This window comes from Olea europaea, chromosome 9, assembly GCF_002742605.1.
Source record: "Olea europaea var. sylvestris chromosome 9, O_europaea_v1, whole genome shotgun sequence".
In the NCBI taxonomy this organism is placed as follows: domain Eukaryota; kingdom Viridiplantae; phylum Streptophyta; class Magnoliopsida; order Lamiales; family Oleaceae; genus Olea; species Olea europaea.
In genome coordinates, this window is record NC_036245.1 from 8,346,090 (window position 1) to 8,370,631 (window position 24,542).

The 24,542-nt window shown below is 32.6% G+C and overlaps 1 protein-coding gene across 5 annotated transcripts; it reads left to right on the forward strand.

Annotated features, from left to right (window-relative positions):
* The first annotated feature begins 17,621 nt into the window (after positions 1-17,621).
* LOC111399557 (transcription factor TGA2.2-like) lies at positions 17,622-24,219 on the forward strand. 5 transcript variants are annotated; one of them, XM_023026952.1, is made up of 11 exons: positions 17,622-18,182; positions 18,557-18,678; positions 19,545-19,606; positions 19,706-19,891; positions 20,135-20,212; positions 20,293-20,352; positions 20,501-20,578; positions 20,712-20,757; positions 21,463-21,734; positions 23,055-23,297; positions 23,749-24,219. In XM_023026952.1, the coding sequence occupies exons 1-11, from the start codon at positions 18,085-18,087 to the stop codon at positions 23,893-23,895; spliced, it is 1,392 nt and encodes a 463-aa protein (XP_022882720.1). In that variant the 5' UTR covers positions 17,622-18,084; the 3' UTR covers positions 23,896-24,219. The 5 variants fall into 5 exon arrangements, with proteins under 5 accessions (XP_022882720.1, XP_022882719.1, XP_022882721.1 ...); XM_023026951.1 differs by having other exon boundaries at positions 17,623-18,182; positions 20,712-20,763; XM_023026953.1 differs by having other exon boundaries at positions 17,624-18,182; positions 18,575-18,678; positions 20,712-20,763.
* The last annotated feature ends 323 nt before the right edge of the window (positions 24,220-24,542 follow it).

The following is a 24,542-nucleotide window of genomic DNA, read 5'->3' on the forward strand; positions in this document are numbered from 1 at the left end:
AAAAAATGAAGTGGTGGTTCGATGAAATGACTAAAATTAATTATTGATTTTGACTTAAATTTTGATATTCTTTTTTAGTTTAATATCATTGAGCATGTGAACTTAGTCTACATTGCCATGCTTGCAGTGCAAGTGGTATTATACTACGGTTTTGTCATCTCTTTCTAAAAAAAGCAATTTTGTTCATTTTAATTATCAATGAATTTTTTTCTGGGTTTAATTTTTGTTCATGTTCATTCGTAGAAATGGTAGATGCTATGAAAACAGTAGAAAGGCTTGATATCAAACCGAGAGGCATGGACGTCACTTGCAGGGTAGAATGCGATTGGAGCTCGAAGGGTTTCATGGAGGATTCTATCGTTGGTCGAGCAAAAGGAAATCACGAAGGGGCATTAATAGAAGCGTATAGGCAGAAAGTTGAATTGGAGTTGTCCAATATCTATACCGATATCATCGTTATGGTTATTATCGATGGATATATGATTCCTTTATCATGAGAAAGTGAATCCACCACATTGATATATGAATAGAATTAAGTTCATTTATGGCAAGCATATAGAGCTCCAAGAAATGTTTGGTATGTTGGACTCAAACATAATTATCGAACAATATATTTACATGACTTGTTTATTTGTTAAAGTAATTATATTGAGGCCATGCTTTTTTCTTTTTCTTTTTTCTTTTTTCTTTTTTCCTTTTTGCTTTTTGCATCATATTTAATTGCACTTAAGGTCCTCAACCTTTTTCCATTGTAGCAATTATATCTTAAATTTTCTTCACGTATTTTAAACTTCAATCTTTCATTAATTAGCATATCTTGTTCCTGATATTTTTTTCTGAAAGTTCATTAGGACTGCATAAAAGAATTATTTGCTAGTCATATTTAAAATAATAATAATAATAAATACAAAAGTGCAACATAATAATTTCTCTAAGTTTCATAGCAAGCAATTAGAATATTTGGATAGAAACTATCATTGAAGACGAAATGTGTTAACTAATAGATAGTTGAAGATCGATGAAAATCTGGAAGAAATATTGTCACCTGAGGTTAAAATCAAAGGATACAGCAGTGATAAGCTTTTACATAATGATGCTAATAAAAAATGACAGGGAGAGGAGACACTAGCAAAACTACCAACCAATATTTCTTTTGCTCAGCATCGTTGTTTAAGGAAAAAGACATCTATTGCCAAAATAATCAAGGAAATGGCTTAAAGCCTAAAGGTGTTAACCATGGAGAATGCTCCTTTGCGCTCAAAAGTGAGAATCCAGGAGGAAATTGACAAGGTGATGTCTGTAGAAATGCAGAAAGGTGCGCTTCTAGCTCCTTTCACGAAAAGATTAGCAATATGTGGTTTGGAGATAAAAAAGAAGAGGAAAGAGCGATATAAGAATAATCCACAATAGGAATGTCTATAGATGAGTTAAGCTCTCGCGATAGGAGATCAACTCAATATTACCATCAAGGAGATCGGAGAGCTAAAAACTATAAAGACACTTCATACAGTACTCTACCAATGAAGGAGTATGAAGATCAGACGGCTAGATCATATGAAATAGATGATGGTAATGAATGTATACCTTTTTCTAGGAAAATCAAAGAGGTGCCAATCCCAGACAATTTTGTTTGCCTTATAATATAGAAGTACAATGAAATATGAGATCCTATGTATCATTTATCCGAGCATATAAGACAAACGAAATTGAAAAAGGCAAGCCATAAAACCCCTAGTAGATAATACTACATGTATGGTTGAAAAGAATGGAAACGTGCTTGAAAATTCTTTTCTAAGGAATGAAGTATTTGAAGTTACGAAGAAAGTTAAAAGACTTATCTGACAACAAAGATAGCTTGGCCAGTACTAAAAGAAGCATGGATCTTGAAACATAGACCAACACTGAACCTCAAATAACTAAAGGCGAAGTCTATCTCGCCAAAAATTTCTACTGAAGGCGACGTTTATCCAACCTAAAGAATACTGGGACTAATTTCCACCCCAAAGAAAATTATTGTCAAAAAAGGACTACGCCAGATCCAGGCAAACTTAAATGTCATGACATATACGTAACAGTACACGAAGTACTCATATAATGAAAAGTCATGGGATGGGAGAATAGTAATCTGCATCCCTTTATATTGTTACAATGTTTAATTTGGAAAGCTACAATTATCAAAATGCAAAATCAGCATAAGAATGATAGATTCTGTTGTTCATATAATTCATTATAAGTGCATCTATGAGAAGCACAATTAAGTAACAAATGAACAACACAATGCGAGCTCAAAAAGATTGCCAAATGAACCAATTTGTACAACATAAACAATAATATTTCATTAATAAAAAAAATGATGAGACAAAAAGCAAGCTATTTATCTAAATCGACAAATGGGGTCATCTTGCATAATTGGTGTGTTACCCTCAAAGGGCACACTCAATTCGGGAGAATGAGAAACGTCAGTAAAATCTTCAGTTTGTTCATCATTAGCAGGGGCTTCGCTAAAAGGAATAACTGCAAATTTTGTAAGATGGGCCAGCTCGACAGAAGTGGATGGATTGTCAGAAGTCGGGCAGCTAACGGAGTTACACTCATGGATTTTGCTCTTCTACCAGCCTGTAAATGATCTGGCAGAGGAGCCTCTCTCACAGCAATGGGTCATTCAATTGGACCCATTATTAAAAAAATGTCAAAAAACACCCACCCCACCCCCAAATGTGAGTGAAGCTACTCTACCAGTTCATTTACAGGTATGGTAGAGCAGCACGGTCCTACACTCATAGAAAAAAGTGTTCTCGACGTCCTTTTCGCGAACATCCAAAAAATTTGAACCTCACTCAGGATGAAAACGCCTAATAATGTTAACAACCTGGTTGCTCTTAACCTGCATGGCATCCTCTAAAAGCTTCGCCTCATTAGATTTCACCTTAGAAAGGCAAGACTTCTCAAGAGACAACTTTGTCTCAGTATTCTATAGCTGATTAAGAAGTGAGGCCTTTTCACCCTTCGCCTTATCCAAGTCCTTAGGGATGGCAAATGGTTCGGCCTTAACAGTCTAAAGCTTCTCTCTAAGGCGTAAAAGCTCAAAATCAGAAGTCTCTTTCGCAGCAAATGCCTCAAAACTTATACTTATCTCCTTGAACCTTTTCTTCTCTTTCTCAGCTTCATTCAACTGTTTTTGGAGAGTTTCATACTTTATACTTTTTCTCTAAGAGAATCGACTTTCTTCTCCAATTTGTCAGCCCACAAAATATAGACATTATATTTAGTCTCTGAACATGATGGAGAACAACAGTATGCAAGAGATGATCATCGATCATATTTTTCCTTTATTTGGAGGTCATACCCTCTGCAAACTCCTCCCAAGTAGAGTTAAAATACATAAAGGTAGATCTATTAGCCCTGAAAAGAAATGAGGGAATCATTAATAACGCCTTAAGGTCCAACTCCTCGTTGAGGGGGAAAAATAAAATCTTGGTGTCAGCTATGTTTTCTGACCCCTTTAACATCTTTCTCTGGAAAAAACCGTATGTAACGAAGGGAGGTTATTGAAGCGTGTCCGCCCCCTCACAAACACGCGGGCCCCATGTGTATTTAATAATGTCGAGCCATGGTCTCCACTTTGATGATGTGAGTGGGGTGTAAACGATTGCGTAAATAATTATATATGTGTAGCACGGTCTTCTTTCTTTTCCCCCTTAGTGGGGTCCATTGCTAAGTATAGCAATGATTGAGATCCAGATTGTGTGGGTAAAGACTCCGAGTCGAAGTACATGCGAACCACTGGCCCCTTGAGATGGTCTTAGTCGTACTTTCGCTTTTACTCCAGGACTCTGTGTTTCTTCAACATAAAGAACGACATCAAAAAGAGGCATCCTTAAATCAAAAAATTTAAGCCTCGAAGACATGGAATGTACTGTGAAAAAATAGATCAAAATAAGCAAATGGTAAACCAGAAACACATACCTAGATAGAAAATGATAACGAAGGAAAGCAGAATCGTCGATAAGCAAGAATAATCGCTGCAGAAAGCAGTGGTAAGGTGAAGGGTATATTTATATATTCAAACAAAAGGTTTGGACCGTCGATTGGATCAGCAATGGATCTTGACCATTTGAACCCCTCATTTAATCGTAGCCGTCAAGTGTTAACGGGAGCCTGACCGAGTTTAAAAAATATAAGGATAAGATCGTAACTTTAAATCCTATAGTCATGAACCTGAAAGAAATCCTCATGTCTCCTCAAAACGGCCCACGTCATACATCACTTACCAAAAAAATGTGCAAACAATAATAGGTTCGCAATGCAGAAAAAGAAATAGCGAGTCCTATATTTAATGCGAATATTAAAATCAGATTATGAGGATTATTTCTTAACCAATAAAACTCGCTCTGCAAATTTTATTGAATTCCTTGCTAAATATATAGTAGTATAGTAGTATGCGAGACGAACAAAAGCATGAAAGGTTCGCGTAAAATAAATGCAAATCGCTCCTACGTTCAGATTGGCTATAAGCTGTCACTATAACATAAAGCTTGATACTTATAACGGAATCAATTACTAAGAAGCCAACAAGGAGCTGGCATTTGTTATTCCTCTAAAATGACCAAAGTCCCCGAAGATTTAGAGGAAAATTTATAAATACCTCCTTCATTCAAAGAAAAAAATAATGCAACTCAAATATTTTACTTTCAAATAACTATTTCTCTTCTTGCTCCAATTTAAAGAGGGACCCCTCGTCTTTTGGTGCACACTTGTTAAAAGTTTGAAGCTTCAGTTGTTAGAAATCAAAAGTTTGAGACCTCTTTATATTTTAATTCTAAAATACTTAAAACGTTATTATCTTATTTATTATAAAGAATTATTCACCCCTAACATGGGGGTTTAACTTAGGGGTTTATCGGATTATATCATGTATTTGACGTTAACTTAGATTTACTGTAGTAGATACAATTGCATGAGTCAATTCTAACATAATCATAAACTACAGAATAAAAAGTGTATTTTCGTAATTAATTAATTAATTAATCCGAATATTAATGTTTTCCTAAATTTTTAAAGTTTCAAATATCATTCTAACTAAAATTATACAGATTTTTTTTAGGGAAAAAACCATAATAACATTCTCACTACTTTCACGTTTTAGTAATATATTTTTCTTTTCTTTTCTTATTAATCTTTATTTAGCTTTTATGACCATAAACAAAGAATATAAGATGAATTCTAGTGAATATGATGACATGTCAAAGTACAAACAATTGTTATTTTATCGTGGTACAAAATAGAATAATATAAAACTCGACTTTACGAGAACTAGATTTGTTAAGTTTATAAAGTGTTCCATTACAAATGTTCAAACTTTTCAACGTCGTAGAGACTTACATTATATTTACAAATTAAATTAATTAGAGTATTGTCTATACCAAAGATCAGCTTGATAAATTTTATTGCGATATGGCGTAATCCTTAATACAAAACACACCCTAAAAGGTAAAATCCTTCAAGTAGATGATACGTCTATATACAAATAACTGCATAATTTACCTTGGTATGAATTCAAGAAACACCAAAATGACTTGTGGGTAATCCAAATTTGATAATTCGTCCCTAGCAGATGTCACAAACAGCCTCAGAAAAAGATTGCACCGTTTGAAATTCAACAATTTGTAGCAAAAGAGAGATCAAATTGTATCTTCTTGTTAGATAAGATTTTGAAATATATCAAAAACCCTCAACATCAAACTACATTGAGTAAATGATATGGGACAATTTTTATAATTTATTAAAAGGAAACCACTCCCCTTATAAATAGAACCGAGGGAAGTACTATAATTTCCACCTCAAAATCTTGCTTTTCATATTTAGTAAGAAGTTGTGTCTAAGAAAATGACGCCGAAAACTTTTATTGTCTTCGGTCTCCTTTTTGCGAGTCTATTCATCATGTCAGCTACTGGAGACGATACATGACACGACCCGTCCCGATCACCCTAATGGATCCGACACGTGTCGTGCGCCGATGGTAGATACCAGCTAAATGCCGGACCCACCACCAAGGCAAACTTGACATGCTTTGACTGTAATAATTTTATAAAAATTTCGGCAGAGTTTCCTCTGAAAAATGGACTAAAACCACCTGAGAATAAAACCAAAAATCCCAAACATATACACATACTTTAAAATAGGGTACACAAGCCCATCAAAATACTAATTCATCAAGGAATTGTACTGAAAAAGAAATTTACCATATCAAAACATACACAAAATATGCAATGGGTATGAGACTTAATACATTTTTGATACAAAATACATTAACCCCCAAAATATCCGAAATTCCCCTTGATGATTTTATTGATTGTATGCGAATGATTTTTATTAGATGTAGGAACGTTTATATCCGTGTTACTAATAAAAATTAGAAGCAATATATACACACATATGGTGTCAATCATTTTCAACATAATTTACAGGTTCAGTTAAACTGTCTAGTCTTGTCACGCTTTATTTTTTTAATTTAAAATACGATTATTAATTATAAAAATATGCTTAAATTCCCATTTTTATTGTTTTCGTTAATATCATCCTGTAAAGAAAAATAGAAAGTTTAAAGACTAATTCTTGATTACATTGTCACTACTTTCATTTTGAAGCGGTATATATTTGTTTATTAGATATCTGATAAGTAAAATATGCTTTTAAGTTAAGTTACTTATTACGATAAAACTTATTTTCTCGAAACTAATTCAAGCACAGCTTGAGCAGGAGCTAAAAAAGAAGTCGAGTTACTTTCAAACTTTCATTTTATAAGGGGTTGTTTGACAAATTTTTTTTATTAAAGTTCATAAAATATGTAGCAAAAAAGTTGATTAAAGTTGTAAATTCTATGACATGTGTGATTAAATTAAAATTTAACCAATTGAAAACAATAATTTTTAGCCTTTTTTTTAATTTTTTTAAATGCAACTTTTGAACTTAGCCAAGCAGACTTCGTTCACATGTTTTGCACAGTATTTTACTAATCAATCAATTTTTCTGTGTTGAAAAACTGTTCATTAGTCATACATCTTTATTTAGCTTCTCTGACCATGAATGTTTATGATAGTTATATTTTGTAAACTTATTTGGGCTATTAAATTGGGTATTTATTGTTGATTTGGATGAGTTATATCTTAATTATATGTTAATTGTGTTTATTAGATAAAACTCGATGCAAATTGGTTGAATTGGATAAAAGGAGCGAAAGGGGGCGAAAGGGAAGAAATTCAAAATTCGAGGATCAAAGTGCAAATATTTAATAGTTGATTTGGACCATCAAATTATAATTGAAAATTGCTAGGAGTTAATTAAGTGCAATTAGAAGTCAAAAAAAGAGTTAAAAATAATCGAAGTATTTTCACAAATTACTTTCCAACTGCACAAGTTATGTTCCTATTTTTAGTTAAAGATTGAGATCCATTTTTGGCATAATAAAAGTTCAAATTGTAAAAATGTTATTTCTATGATAACTGTAGCCCTTTGAGTTAGATTTTAAACTCATTTTGTATCACCTCAATTAGATATCGGGAGGAAAATTTGTGACAAAAATACTGACAGCTGTACAGAGACATAATCATGCGTGACGCTAAAAAAAATTTCCTCATTAAATTTAAATTTTTTTGGAGCCCAATTTATACGTGTTCTCAACTTAATTACATATTCATTAAAGAAAAAGAGGCCAAAATATGGGCAATCATCGAAGAGAATTCTCTCTAGCCTCTAATTACATATTCACATAATCAAATTCATTAATAACAAAAGGTCAATTGACATCTTTTGAGAGAGGATATCAAATCCTAGCAAGAAATAAAGGCCAATTACATCAATAGTTTTGAAAAATTCAACCTTAAAATTGAAGATCAAGATTTCTTATATTATTTTATGATTCGGGTGATAATTTTCCATTATTCTTCGTGTAATTTTTATAAAATCATGCTAGATTAGATCCATTTTTGTATTGGATGAAAATGAACTTTATTGTTTATTTATTTTAAATCAAGTAAAGTTTAAATTTTTAATGCTTTCTTTCAAACTCGAACATAATACAATCATGATCAAGTCCCTTTTTGGTTTTACTAAAAATCAGATTTTTAGTAAATTTTATTAGAAGTTGACAAAAATCTATTTTTATGATTGGAAGTTGACAAAAGTTATAATTAAAACTAAATTTTAAAATATGGAGACCAAACTAGGGCTAAAACTAAAGTAAATTTTCTATTAAAATAATAATAATAATAATAATCAACTTTAGCTGACACTTGGTTTTAACTCTGTCAAAAAATATTTTGACTTCTACTCTAGTCAATAAAACTTTAGATGGGTCATCTTGAATTCGTTTATTGCAAATCCTCCAAATATATAGTCCTTGTTTGATTTAGATAAAAATTAGATTTTTGTAAATTTTAACAAAAGGTTGATAGCAATGTGTGATTAAAAAGTTATAGGGCCCACGAAATGTGTTGTTAAAATTAATTGTTGACTTTGATTAAATTTTAATAATATTTTGTAAATGAATCAAATAGGGACATAATCGATTCACAAACTCCGATTAAAATTTGACGATGACAATTGCAGGCTACTCTTTGTTTGGTTTGGCACAGAAATTGTGATCCTATATTGTTGCTAATTACTCTCTGACAAATTTCGTTTTAATGTTTTCCATTACAAATCCTGATGCAAATTTATTTATACAAGATTGTGATAGAATATATTTTCTAAATAATATAATGTATCGTATTTATTCTTCCATCATCTTTTAATCTAAAAAATACATTTAAAATTGAATAATGATATTCATCAAGAATCTAGATGATTATTGATTTATATATCATTGTGATTACTGACACAATCTTCAATATCTAAAATTGCATTGAAAGTCTATCGAACAATATGACAGGAATCTCACTATTACATAGTAGATAATTATCTAGATTTTAGATGAATAATATTATTCTTTAGAAGTTCTCGATTCTTTTCATCGTTAGACATACTCAAACAAATTAAATCTTGAATAGTAGTTGTCTATCGGGTAATTAAGAAGTAGGATAGCCCTTTGATTATTAATTTGGATTATAGCTTTGGTCATACGCTAAAAATAGAAAATAGTGATACATGGTACGTATAAATACCAAGTTATGCTTGCGACCTAGTGTATAAAATTACCTTGGTAAGAATTCAAGAGAAACAAGAATAGAACACTTATGGGTAATCTAAAGGTTGAACCCCAACCTTGAGCGCCTCCACTGTCCCGCCCCTAGAGCAACGTGAGGAAGGTAAATTGTGGGATATGTCCCAACAGGCCTGGAAATAAGAACTTGCTTGTACACTTACGGGTAATCTAATTATTATGATAAATCGTCCCTTGTACACGTCAAAAAGAGCAGAACAAAAAGATTGCACCGATGAAAATTCAAAAATTTATAGCAAAGGGAATTAAATTTGCATCTTCTTATTGGATAAGATTTTGAAATATATCAAAACCCTTAACATCAAACTACATTGAGTAAATGATATGGGACAATTTTATAATTATTAAAAGGAAACCACTTTCCTATAAATATAACCAAGGAAAGTACAATAATTTCCATCCTCAAAATCTTCCTTTTCATATTGAGTAGGAAGAAATTATGTCCGCGAAAATGACATTGAAAACTTTTATTGTCTTTGGTCTTCTTTTTGCAAGTATATTCATCTTGTCAGCTACTGCGGATGATACATCTCAAGATGAAATAAAGGGTTAGTATCGAAATCTAACATGATTTCTTTTATAGTTATTATGATGTTAAATTAAGTTGCTTAGCTTTTATATTTCAAACAAGTTTTATATCTTTTAGGATGACTTCTATCTGCAATGATTATGTGTAGATGTCTCTCATGATAAAGATCATTATGGTGGTGGATGGGGTGGAGGCGGGTGGGGTGGTTGGGGCGGTGGTGGCTGGGGCGAAGGTGGCGGGGGATGGGGTGGACGAGGGCCATGTAAATAGGGCTGCTGCGGTTATTATCACTGGACAGGATGCAGGTGTTGCTATAGTTCTCAAGAAGCAATAGCCTACATGAAACAAAATGAAGCAACGGCCAAACCTTAACTCTTTGATGTGCCCTATGTAATGAAATGAACATCGATGTTCATACAAATCATGTACGAGGTTTATGTAGTACTAGATAATGGTGAAGTAATAACTCTCTATATAGAGAATTTTAAACATCTTGTAATGTCGTTTGTATAACTAAAAAAAATTGTATGTCTTGTTTGGAATATTACAACTGAGATAATTTGTTTTACTTTTATGCAACCGTTTTTCGCTAGATTTAGAAATGATTATATCTTGTTACCAAAATAATAATAATAATAATAATAATAATAATAATAATAATGATGATGATAATAATAATACTAGAAGCTATTTATATAGACATATGGTGTCAATCCACACTTGAACATAATCCTATTAAGTGAAGAAGTGCAAGTTACTTGTGCATGTTTTATTAAGGTTATAGATGAATCATATGTACAACGTTGGATAATATCTTAGAAATTTTAAATTATATTTATTATATTTTTTTGAATAATATATTGATGATAAATGTGTGGTTAAATTTTTGAAAAAAAAATTGAATTTGTGTGTAATATTATTTTAATAAATAATGTGTAGTTGAAATGAGGTCAAATCACTATTGAAAAATGTATTTTGATGGAAATAATGATACTCAAACAAGGGCATAGAACATTTGACTGTGTATATGTCGTGCATAAACTGCATAGAATTAATCTTCCCAATCATACATTCATGTTTAATTAAGCTTGTGAAGTCCACTTAAATGTACATAAGTAAATTTAAAATATAATTAATTTTATTAGTTAAATTGAAAATAAGTAAGTTATTTCTGACAACAAATTTTACTCTGTTAAGTTTGGCCAAACATATAAACGCTAAAGAGCATTATGCAGTATACTGTATATGTTTAGTATATTGGATTAGTAAATTTTACTTTTAAATTATTTATTTATTAATTTTAAAAGTTACTTATTACTACAAAGCTTATTTTCTAGAAACTAATTACACAGCTTGAGCATCAGCTAAAAAAGTGGTAGAGTTACTTTTAAACTCCTTTTTATTAGCAAAAGTTAGTTTTTATGAAAGTAATTCTTTATTTGTAGCTTTTAAAAATAACTTTTCCACATATTTCGTACTGATTTTAATAGGAAATAATTTCAGTAGTGAAATTTGCATATAATAGATTTCTTTTCTTTTTCTTTCATCTTTATTTAGCTTATATGACCTTGAACAAAGACTACAAGACTAATTTTTGTGAACTCATTGATATTATTGAAATATCATTCATGATTAAAAAGTAGAATTTTTTTTTTTAATTTATGTGTAAAATTATTTTATTGTAAGAATGTTTAATTGAAAAATAATTTGGGAAAAAAATGATTTTTGGAAGTTAGATGTCTTGACCTATATATATATATAAATAGAATACTCACGGCTCGATTTCACAAGAAGTGGATTTGTTTGGCTCAGCTACAGAAATGCTCACTCGATTCCAATTATCAATTGACTAAATTCAAGGAAAGTTCATTACTAGCATCGAGTAAAATTTCTACCAAAAAAAAAAAAAAAAAATCGATCTTAGTTGACACTTTTTAGAACTATGTCTAGAAATAGTAGTGAAGCCAACGCCGGGTGAAGTTCAGCGGCTGCCCATGCTGGCTTCGCCGATATAAATTTTTTATTTTTTTTGTATTTTAACAAGTGGGCTTGGAGCACAATTTTGGAGTTCTTGGGCAAAGCTGTTCCATAGAAGAAGGATGGTGACTCTACTTGGTCGGGTAAATTTTGGATTTTATCGTTTTCCTATTTCTATTTCAAGCCTGCGTCTTCTAATTTTCCTTGTTCACCAAAGGTTCAAATAATAATAATAATAATAAATAAATCTGCAAAGGGATATCAAAACATGGCATCTTTATGGCCCAACTATGTCCTTAAATTGGTGGCAAGGGCGAATTAAGAGAAGAATAATGTATTTCGAAAATGCTGCTGAAAATATTCTTCCACTTTATTATTATTATTATTATTATAAAATTGCAAACAATTTTTTTCCTTTAGCATTTTTTAGTTACTCAAGTATTTACCGGGAATTCTAGTCAAGTTATTATAAATATCAATGTCATCTACAGAGATCCCATAGTTTTGTGAATTATACTATTTGTATATTTCTTGGTGACTTCTTTGTTGGGATTGTGTTGTCAAAATTTGCGTCATTGATTATTTTAAGTGTTGCTAAAATTAAGGACAAAAATATTGGCCACTTTAAAGAAATTCCAACCAGAGTGTACCTGTAGCAAAACTATAGTTTTGTCTAGTTGTTGTGAAGCCTATCTGATACTAGGTGTGTGGCTTTTCTGTATTTAATACTCGTATTTTTTCTTGCCATACGGCTAATTAAAGTCTTTGAATTACCATTTATTTAAGATATAAGGATTATTGGAACGGTCGTGCATGGGAGATGACTCGTTGAATGACTCGAGAATATATATATTTTTTAAAATAATAAGAATGAGGCAATCTTTTACTTCTTTCAAAATATGAAAACTCAGAAAATACAGTTGTCTGAGCTTATAGTTATGAAATGAGATTGTATCATGAATTTTTTCTTATTATTTTAGGTTGTATTGAATTATATTTTTTTTACGTATATTGTTATGCCCCACCACATACGCTCCATGTAACTCACCTCCTGAAGCCCTTGCAATGAAGACACGTGGATTATTGAAGCCTTTATATTCGAAGAGCAGAAGTCGTATTGATTGAAGCAATCTCATGTTAACGAACAAACCCTTGAAGCTACATCGGGCCTTAAGTTCATCTGATTGCCGAAGTGACGAGGCTCGACGAAAGTCAAAATCGAAGCTCAACCACAACAGTTGACAACCCACGCATGAAGGTCTTGAATTTATATATGATCCTTTTGGAATGATGGATGTGACTTTTGTAATGAGTGGAATGTCAAAATCTTGTCAATTTTGCTCTCTATTAGAGCATTAAATGCGTCACGGGCTAATAAATTCGAATTAATATCTAAGATGGGACGCTTCGGTTCCGGAGATGCAGTCACATGTATTTTCATCCAACAGATACAATTTCATATATAATACTATAAATATCCCCTTCTTGTATCATTTGAAGGGTAATGCAACTCAACACATTTAAGGTAAGCCTTTGCCTTCTCTCTTGTGGATTATATATTTGCTTTGTTAGAGTTTAGTTTTACTTGGCTTTCTTTGAATTGTTTACGATTGGTTATTATTACATAATTCCCAATATATATTGCCATAGCCCAAATATATGTCTCGTGTGATAAAGTTCCTCTCACGTCTAAATTCGGAGTTATTATCGATTAGCAATCTAGCCATACGTGTTGAAATTTGTTTACATGTACACAAGTGGGTTCGATATCTATTGTTCATGTCATCCTAGAAAACGAGATCAAAATATATGATATTTACGTTTTAGTGTGTTTATATTTTGATTGAAGAATTTTTAATATTTGTTAATTAAATATTAATATACGATCTCGCTATTGTGACCATTGACTCGGCTCACTAACATTTTTCAATTTTGCTTGATGTATAGAGTGTTTCTTCACAGAAGCCTGTCAGAACACACACATAGAGGGTTCGTGGGGGGTTTTTTTGGCAATTTTTTTCACGATGAGCCTCATATCATGAGAGTATTCTATCGATCTTTTGTGAAACTTTCTTCTGTACAAATATATTAATTCAACATTTTTGGATTTGTCACAGTTTAAAAATATATTAACTTTCACATTACTCAACTCTAGACTGATCATCTTGAATAAGATTACACAGCAAATCCTACATAATCGATTCATATAGTTCGGTCAAGTTCAATGATTCCAAACGCTTCCCTACGCCGTGTTTGGTTGGGCACATAAAGATTCAGAGTAAGGATATTCTTTAAACCAAAATGGTGCAAAGGGTATGATGGTCATTTGCCCCGTGTAAAAGATTACGGGTCAATGTTCCTCAATGGCGGCAGAGGAAAAGGAAATTTGGTAATAATTGTTGTATTCGGACTCTGTCTAAAACATATTTTATAGAAATAAACAAAGAACCCTTCAAGACCTCGAAATTGCAGAAGTGCCCACTTACTTAATTTTATTTATTATTATGGACCACTATTTATTTAAAAAAAAAAAGTTGAACCCCAACCCTGAGGCCCCCACCGCCCCGCCCCTAGAGCTTTGTGAGGGAGGTAAACCGTGGGATGTGCCCCAACAGGTTAAGGAACAAGAGCTGCCTGTACACTGCGCCTATAAGAAGTCAAATTCCATATTTCAGGAATCGAACCCCTACACTGCGGCTGTCAGCAAGGTATGAGATAACCTCACTCCTATTCTTTTCACCACTAAGCTATGCCGCAGAGGGCAGACCACTATTTATTACGCTAATGTTGTGTTGCTTCTAGCAATGGTCATATATATACATAACATTTGTTCAAAAAAACTAAACTTATTTGGCACAGTTTTTTTAAGTGATTTTATTTTATTTTATTTTTTTGAGATTGTGTAGTTAAAAAGTGAAAAAATTAAGATCCTACAAAATGTATGATTGAAAATATATTTGAAAAAATAATAATTTTAGAAAAATATGCGTCTAACAAGCATTGAGAGAAATTATAGGGCCCGTTTGGTAGGGATTTTGAGAATTGATTTTTTGACCGTTAGAAGAAAAGTGGGATCCACATGTAAGAAAAGAAGTAAAAAATTATGGCTTGAATAGTAAAATAACGGTCAAAAAATCAATTTTTTGGGGCAAAAAATCCCTACCAAACGGGCCTATAGGCTTTTTGAAATGGAAAACACAATTTGTCGGTACAAAAAGTCTAGTTTAAACACAATCAGCTTATGTCAAAATTGTCTCTAAGGAAACTTTATAATCGTGATGATGAGGACTAAAATTTTGTCAAAAGTTAAGCGTTTATTAATTGCAAAGTCTTTGCAGTGCACCCTGAAAAGGAAAATTTAAACCACTCAAGCCTATTCAAAATTTAGTATACCACTCTAGCACATTTTTAGTTATACTTCTAGAAATAATATATCCTGCTTACTATTTGAGTTGCAAGATAGCATTTTTTTTAGATTTGGTACGTAGTGAAAAATAATTTATCTAACTCCTGATACCCATCACGTAAAAGCCCCTCAAGTTAATAAGGAATTGAGAGATAGAAAAACCATACGAATAATATGTTAAGTAGGGATGTTAATTTGGCTCACTGACTCAAACAGCCCATGGCTTCGTCGAGGCTCGACAAGATCAAGCCTTATTTTTCAGCATTGACCTTGCACGGGACAACCCTTACGGTTGGCCAAAATGGCCTGTGATACATGGGCCACATTGTATGCAAAGCTTGCTTGTATATAGCTTGTGCTACTTGCATGTAGCTGCCTGTTTACACTGGTAGCAATGTCACAGGCAGCTTATATAAGTCTTTTTTTTTAATATCATTAAAAGAAAATTCAAATTTCAAGACTTAAAAAAAATCGAGCCTGAATCTCGAGTTGAGCATTGTTGTTTTGTTGAACTTTAGCCCGGCTTGGCTTGGACCGGAAATGTCTCGAAACCCAAGTTGCGACCTTCGACTCATTTACATCCCTAATGTCAAGTCTTACCATTTATCCCTCTGTTTATCTCCTTTAGAATTTATATAGACTAATGTGATCATGATTGGCCTAATTTTTTAATTTCATATTTAATGTTAACTAAATTATTAGCAAAAGATCATTTGCATCATCTTAGTTGTTATTAGACTTGATCTAAACATTGACTTGACCAAGGTACTAGATAATCGATCAACGATTGAATTGCTGAGTTATTGATTGAATTTATGGGTCACTGCTTAGGAAATTATTTAAATATTTCATAGAATAATTTATTTATTTATTTATTTATTTTGCATGACAAAATTAAAGTTTTAAGTTAATTGTTACTAATTATTTTTATATTTATAAATTACTGATATTATAAACTTATTGTTACTATAATGTTGACATTTAATTTTAAAATTTTGTATACTATAGATTTCTATTATGTACGAACATTTTAGTAGCTATTACACACACACACACACACTAGAAATAATATCTCCATAGCCCCTGTTTGACAACATTTAAAAATTTAAATTATTTTCTATAATACCATTTTTTACCACATATTTACACAATAAAATATTCTATACACAAATCACTAAAGTTTTCTTATTTTTTAATCATATATTTCCCAAAAATAGTATTCAAAACTCTTTGATTTTTCAAATAATGGGTGTCAAACAAGCCATAACAAATCCATGAATTAATTATTTTATATTAAAAAATTCTAGTAAAATGCAATGTTCTAAAAAGGTGCCTAGATGCGAAATTTGGTCTTGTCATCTAATTACACGCTTTATACGCTTTTTTACTCTTGGACTTGCTTATGCTCATAAAAAAATGAAGTTTAACCTTACTGTCTAATCATATTTTACGTTTTTAAGACTATAATTTTTTTTTTCAAAAAATATTTGAAGATAACAATTGACGGTATCATATATATATTATTAGCACATAAATGACAACAGGATCCTATTTGACAAAATAGAACTCTTCTAAGACTGCAAAAACTGCCTATTAACTAGGAATTTGATCAATTCTTAGGGAATTCAGCAAGAATCACTCTGCCAATCAAATCTGCTATGTACAACAAATTGAACTAATTGTGTATTTCTTCTTTAGCTCACTGTATACTATATAAAGACAAATTCACTAGAATAATATGCAAGTACTTTCGTCAAATTCGTGTAAATATTATATCTTGATCAGGTTAGTGGTTGACCTATTAACTTAGACAATCCGGCCTTGGTCATAGGCTTGGGTTGCCCAATGCCCATTTTCTGTCCGATTGGATCATGCCGAACTTTATAACTATAATTTGCACACATAATAATCTCCATTATAATAAATTATAGATTTTTATTTTCTCTGATGTTAGGAAAAGGAAATGAATCAAGAGTCAATGTTTAGTATATTTACATCTTTGTTATATTATTATGAGTTTGTTTGTTGCAGATTTTTTTAAGAATATATTTTGTGAAAAATTGATATTTTTAGAGAATGTCGCTAAAAAATTATTTTATCGAGAGAATGTATTGTTAAAAACATAATTTATAAAATGAGTTTTATAGAATTTTTACCCAAGGTATATGTATTTATCTTACCCTTTTAAATTTTAAAATCAACTCTAAATCTATAATCAAACTCCAACGATTTTCATAGAGAGATCCCATCAACTTGAGAGTCAACTGTAACTTTTCAAGACTTCATAGGCTCAAGTGCAATTCAAGTTAAAAATAAGGGTTTGAACTATGAATATAAAAAGATAGCCGAGAAAAGTAATAGAAAATGGAAATGCTTTGAAAAGTGGAAAAATGAAAGTAACGCATATTTTGGAATGATGTGAACGTCACGTCCTCTATCTTCGTAGATGCATAAATAAAGTAAGTACTAAAAACCAAAAAAGAAAGCTTTTTTAAGAACCATAACAAGGACCCTTGAATTTTATGCTGAATCAGAGACTTTTGAATGGCGAAGAAATATCTGGATTAAAGGAAGTATATGATTTCAGTTTCTCTCTCTCAAGAAGTCATTTATATTAGTCAAAAAGATCCAATCTTTCAGCAGCTGGTTTTGCTCAGTTGTTTAAGCAGTCTTTTGTTTTCTGTGTCCTGGTTTTATCTTCCTTTTTGTCCTTTTTTAGAAGTTTTTGCTAAAAGGGTTTATGGGTTTTGGGGTTCTTGATTATTAAAGGGTGTATATTTTGCTGGTTCGATTTGTGCTTGTAATTTTATGTTGTGTCCAAGTTGATTCTGTCTTATAAAAGTTTCTGGGTAAGAAGGGTTTCAAGAATTTAATTTCTTTCAGTTTTTGGGCCTTCTTGGTTTGTTTTTTAAGATTTTTGATTTTGAATATCCGAGGAGGTGATGGTGATTTATGGGTAGTACAACTGTTGAAGGTGGTGCAAAGGTAAAAAGAAGTGCTACTGCCGGGAAACCAAGCTTCATCTCTTCGACGCCAGTTTCCAATCACACGTAACTTTCTTTACAATTTTTTTTTCCATACCTTGAATATTCGCTCATTCTCCAGTTAGAAATTACGAAGTTTTGCAATATTTCCCCTTAAAATTGTTATAATTATGAGGTTGGCTGATGAAAAGAACAGGAAAAAATCATGACTTCTACGTGAAATCTTGAATGTTGAATCGTGCTTATATGTATGTATATTCAGGAGTTATATTACCTATTTTCACCATTTTGTAAGATTTCAGTCACACCCCAAAATTTTTCAGTGATTTACTCAAGGATTGCGCTGCAAGAAAATGTAATAAGATCTTACCACCATATGATTCAAGAACTGATAAAAATTTTGAGTTATGCAGATTACTATTCTGTTAACTGTTAGGTAGTTCAATTGTGGCTTGCAGGCAAGCAGCAGCGAATACAATGCAATCTTCACAAGCTAATGACTTTGGGGTCCTTGAGCAATATCTTGGATTCCCGATTGGAGATGCTGCTAATGTCAATCGCAGTATGCTTCATAAATATTTTCTTTTATCTACCGTTAGTTCTGGTGTTCATATTCTTTGTTCAGTGTTTTATCTTCATTAATTATTGAAAGTTTCCACAATTTACAAGAAATAACATTTTGAGCTGTTGACTAATCGTCAATGGATGTGACTTACGAAGCATGGGTTGACAGAAAATGAATGACAGACTGAACTTTACAGTGAATTAGTGAACTAAGCTCTAATTAGATGAAATCTACGTTGTCACCTGTTTTCATAACTTTCTAAAATTGCCATAGCATTTCCAAAAGGTCATGGGCAAGTTTAAATCTTGATCTGGGCAGTCTTATTCCAAACTGTCTCAAATCTTTAGGAGAGAGAAGTATAATATTTTTGCAAGGTCATTTAGTACTAAAGTTTGATGATGGAAACTCAGGCTAAGAAGGGCAAGACAAAAAGGTACGGGAAGATATGGTATGGGGTGGGAGGGGCGGGGAGGCGAGGGGAGGGGAGGAAGCCATAAATTGGTCTAGCTGGAGCAAACACCGTGAAAGCTCAAGTCCTTGCACTTAACGTTAGCATAATTTTGAATTCCAATGTAATGACTGTCATATGCAAACATGCTACTAGACAATGCATATGATGTTATATGTCTCTTCTGGGACAGTTGAGTTCTCAATGTAGAGAAATGAGGTACAAGACTCACTTAGTTAAGACTATCTGTTTAAATTATAAGCATATGTACTGTTGCTATGAATCTAAAACCTCGACATGAATAGTATTTAAAGAGGTGTGTTTGCATACCTAGTGAGTGCATTTTTTCCAGAGTTGACTTGGATTGACCAAGTCACATTGTTTTATATCATCTGAACTGGTTATCCTAATGTAGATCCAGTGTTTAATCCAACTATAACCAGCCAATTGGGGGGTCCTAATCTCACATTTAATAAGGTAATTTGGCTTCTCTTCACCATTATTATTTCTCTTTTTTTTTTTTAATTTGAATACTGTTGTCAGTTTCTGATTTCTTTATCACTCTTGGTTATTTAGTCTCTTGCTTCTACCAGTACAAGTTTTCCCCCTTCTTTTCTGGGGTCTCAAGCAATACAGTCGCATCTCAATCCGGTTTCTGTGTCTGGGGCTCAACATGAGAACTGGGAAGAGTCCAACAGGGCAGAATCCAGCTCCCATACAGATACTTCAACTGATGTGGATCCAGATGAAAAAAATCAGCAGGTATTTTCTCATTTAAATCCTGCTGTTCCTTTTTTTTTTTTTTGGCTTCTAAGAGTGCGTTTGTACGCCTATTACTTACTTTAGCCACAAACCTTTCATAATTAAAGTTATTGCATCTCAATTATGCTATTTCACTCAAAAAATGAAAGACCTTGGCTGAAAAAATGGTTGGAGAATTGAATTTTTATTTGAAAAGATTTCTCATTTCACCATTTTTGATGAACATGTTTCTTCCTTGCACAGTTTGAAATGGGTCAATCCACAGCTGCTACAGCCTCCGGTTCCAGTGACAGATCAAAAGAAAAGCGCCTCGATCAGAAGGTCATACGTTTAAACTAATCTCTATTTCTGTAAGTTCAAGGACAATGTGTTTATTGTCTTTCTTATGTCATGATGTTCAGACACTTCGAAGACTTGCCCAAAATCGTGAAGCTGCTAGGAAAAGCCGACTGAGGAAAAAAGTAGGTGTCTGCGTTGTCATTTAAGTTTTGACTGGTATTCTTCATGTTTAATCTGTTCTTTTGCATTGGATAAGATAACGTTATAGCTTGATGAGAATCTTGAATTGAATGATTATTTTATCATTATTATTTTTTTAAAACTTTGCAGGCCTATGTACAGCAGCTGGAGAATAGCCGTCTGAAGCTAAGCCAGCTAGAGCAGGAGCTGCAGCGGGCACGTCAGCAGGTTCGACTTAAATAGATGCACTATATATGTTTTTATTTCTTTTTGGACTTCATTCCCTACAAACTTGACGAATATGTTATTTTTTAGAAGTATTTTGTATTTCTTTAGTAAAATTAGTTATTATTTGATGTAGGGTATATTCATCTCAAGCACTGGCGATCAATCTCATTCTGGCAGTGGTAATGGTATGGTATTTTTTTACGTATCCTATTGATTTATTTTTATTTTTTTATTTTTTCCTTCCTGAAACCTGGATGATAAAACCAGAGTGAAGATAAAATGATTTTTCAAATCGTTACAATTTGCTTTAAAGATAGTCTACATAAATTACCTGCAACACTATTGAAGGCAGTCTAGTTTTTTGACGTAGAATTCGATGGCTTTGCTCAAGTTCATAACGAACATGGATGCTTGAGGTGCTGATTTCATCGTTTTATTCCAATTTCATGTCCAAACAAATTTTAATATCTGAAAATTCCAATAGTTCAGGTCCACGTACTTTTTTTTTGTTGATTTCAAATCTTTCCACTGGATTTGATTGGTATAGTGGGAAATGGGGATTTTTTGTGAAAAGACACGTCTCCTAGAAAAAACTAATCCCGCATGGTGATCAGATGAAGTTCTTGACAGGGATTGGTTGTACTTGGACATAGAAAATTATAAAAATTTACTGGCAATTGTACAAGGCACTGACTGTCCATGATTTTACTGTTGCCTTTTATTTTCTTGGTGTTAAATATTCATTACAAACAACAGTTAAAGTTATTATGCTTAATGTTGCGAATTGATCAGCTTGTTTTCTTTTATTTTATCTCTCTTATTTATTTGCTTTAATTTATTGGGCTATTTCGTTATTATTATTATTTTTATCTTTTCTTATACAGGGGCCTTGGCGTTTGATGTGGAATACTCAAGGTGGTTGGAAGAGCAAAACAAACTGATAAATGAGCTGAGGACAACAGTCAATTCACATGCAAGTGACACTGAACTTCGTAATATTGTGGACAATGTGACTACACATTTCAATGAAATTTTCACATTGAAAGGTAATGCAGCCAAGGCAGATGTATTCCATATCTTGTCAGGAATGTGGAAAACACCTGCAGAAAGGTGCTTTATGTGGATTGGTGGTTTTCGTCCAACTGAACTTCTCAAGGTGAGTCTTTTTAATTGTATGCTGCTTTCTTTTGTGAGTTTGTTTCATTTTTGATTTTCACTTTATTCGATATATCATTACTTTTGTTGAAATGTCCTTGGAATTAAATCTTTTGCAACAATATTAAGCTCTGTTTAATGACCATTATTTCGAAAAAATGATGGTTTGAATGGTGATATTTTGGAGAATGAGTGATTAAAAGGGAAAAATTTTTGGGTTTACATGCAAATTTTTTTTATTATGTGAATGTGTGGTTGAAAATGAGTACGAGAATTAAAGAGTTTTATTTTAAAGGAAGACAATTTGGGGAAGTAATATTAATTCTTGTCTACCTTAGACTTCGTATTGAGATCCATTTCTCTTGTGAATTAGTGTTTCTTTAAGTAGGCAAGTCCTAACCATTCGACCTATCCTTCCCTTAGTCTAGCCTCAAATGATGTCATTACTCCTACTTGACTTATATTTTTTTTATCCATTTCAATTTTTTCATACATCCATATCAACATCCTTAGTTTCTCTACATTTATCTTATAAACACGTTGTCCTCCTGAAATCTACCAGCAGATCATAAGAATTACTGCTCTAACAATTGTTAGATAGAACTTGTTTCTTTAACTCTATATCCATTTTCCAATCACTTTAGATTTATTTAGATTTATTTATATTTATAAAAAAATTATAGCAAGTATACATTAATATTTAGAGTGATTTGGTTTTTGGGCTAGCATTTTGAATGTAGGGTCCAACTTTGTGCTAACTAGACCGGGGAGGGCATTGGTAAATCTGAGTTTATGAAGTGATAGCTGTTCTTTTCTCCTTTCCGTCCTGTCCTTACTGGTTTTGGAGCTTTCTTTCTTGCTGCTGAGCTCGTGCTCTCAATCGATCCCTCAGCATCAAAATCATTCGTATCAACTCTTTCCTAATAATCTGACAAATCAGAAGCAGAGTAGGAAAGCCCTTTTTCTATGGTATACATCAATATTTAGAGTGATTTGGTTTTTGGGCTGGCATTTTGAATGTAGGGTCCAACATTGTGCTAACTAGACCCTAATGATGTTAGGCTACTGTTTGTTTTCAAGATTTTACACTGTTATTGTTACACGTTTCATAGGTTTGTTAATTAAGGCGTCAATAATAGATCTTTCCCTTGGACATATCTTCAATTTGTGCAATAGGTAAACCAATTAGTGCTTTTTTTTCCCCACTGATGAAGAAATTTATGATTCAAAAATAATTTTGATATATGTATCCAAGACAATATATAGACACTTCACAACTTTCTGTTTTCTGTTTTTTGATTGGCATTCAATCACAATGCAGCTTATTGTGAATCAACTAGAGCCATGGACGGAGCAACAGTTAGCACGGATCTATAGTTTGCAGCAATTATCACATCAAGCTGAAGATGCCCTTTCACAAGGTATGGATGCGCTGCAGCAATCTCTAGCGGAAACATTGGCCAATGGATCATCTGTACCTGAAGGGTCAAATGTTGCTAATTATATGGGTCAGATGGCAATGGCCATGGGGAAATTGGGGACTCTTGACGATTTTCTGCATCAGGTAATATATCCTTTTCATTGAGTCGGCCGTACTTGTCCTCGTTCCCTTTTTGCATTGCTTTTTTCTGTTTGTATTTTGTAATTGATTATAAATTTATAAAAGAAAGTAGATTATGTAACTTTATCATACACCTAATGAGTAATGATTACTCGTGATTTTCCAAGCTGCTTGTGTTTTTCCTATAGTATGTGCAGTAGAAGATGAGTGAAACAGGCCTGGCCGCCGGCTGGGTTCTTCTTGCACATGGGCTTGTCTAATTTAGTAACTTCCATGAGAGCTTTGACTTATCTGAGTATTCCTTTGGTTGTCAATGGGGAGTGGACATTTTCGTTTCTTGCATAGATATAGGTCATTATGTAACTTTTCACGTCTTGCATAAAATTAAGTGGCATTTTGAAGCAAAATATTGTAGAAATTCGTAACTGATTTTTTCTTTCTTGACATTGACTAGGCGGACAACTTGAGGCAACAAACGTTCCAGCAAATGCATCGTATCTTGACAGTCAGACAATCAGCACGTGCTGTTCTCTTGTTACACGATTATTTTTCAAGGCTTCGAGCCCTGAGTTCTCTATGGCTTGCAAGGCCACGAGAGTGATTAGCTGAAGATTGACACTAAGAAACGAAGATAAAGGAGAATATGCATTACCTCTCCGTATGGGGGGGATTCTATGCAACCAATGGCCAATGCCGGAGCCTTCAGTCCTTGTAAAATGCAGTGAGGTTGTTTCTTCCTTGTTAGTACATGTAAAATATGTTTAGTAGTAAGATTTTTTATGTTATTTCTGTGATCAGGAGAGATGGAATCAATAGCACAATTGTGTTGTTCTTTACTAAAGCCCAGAAAAATATTAGTCGAGTAGTGATGGTCATGTGTAAAGATATTTGATCCCAATAATATAACACAAGGGAACTTTATTTAGGTGTTGCAATATTTTTTTCCCCGTCCCTCTTCCCTCGTCTTGGTGATGCATATCTGCATGCTGTGTATTTGGCCTATTTCATTAGTCGAGTAAGGTACGAGTAAATTTCTTAAACTATATATGCTTCATTTGTGTTGCTCATCACAATTGTAGAAGTTACGGTTACGGTATGAAGCTATACGACGTTGGTTAAATATTCTGTTGGATGATAATTTACTCTCTTAACCGAACTAAGATGCGTAATATTAAGATTTGAGATTCCATCTTAAAAGGTCAACCTTGTTAGGAAAAGTAGTCTAAACTCTTATAAATTGGTCAATAT

Coding starts and splice junctions, on each gene's coding strand:
- LOC111399557 (XM_023026951.1), top strand. CDS start 18,085: ATGGGTAGTACAACTGTTGAAGGTGGTGCAAAGGTAAAAAGAAGTGCT. Junction 19,892..20,134: donor CAGATGAAAAAAATCAGCAG/GTATTTTCTCAT, acceptor TTCCTTGCACAG/TTTGAAATGGGTCAATCCAC. Junction 21,735..23,054: donor GTCCAACTGAACTTCTCAAG/GTGAGTCTTTTT, acceptor ATCACAATGCAG/CTTATTGTGAATCAACTAGA.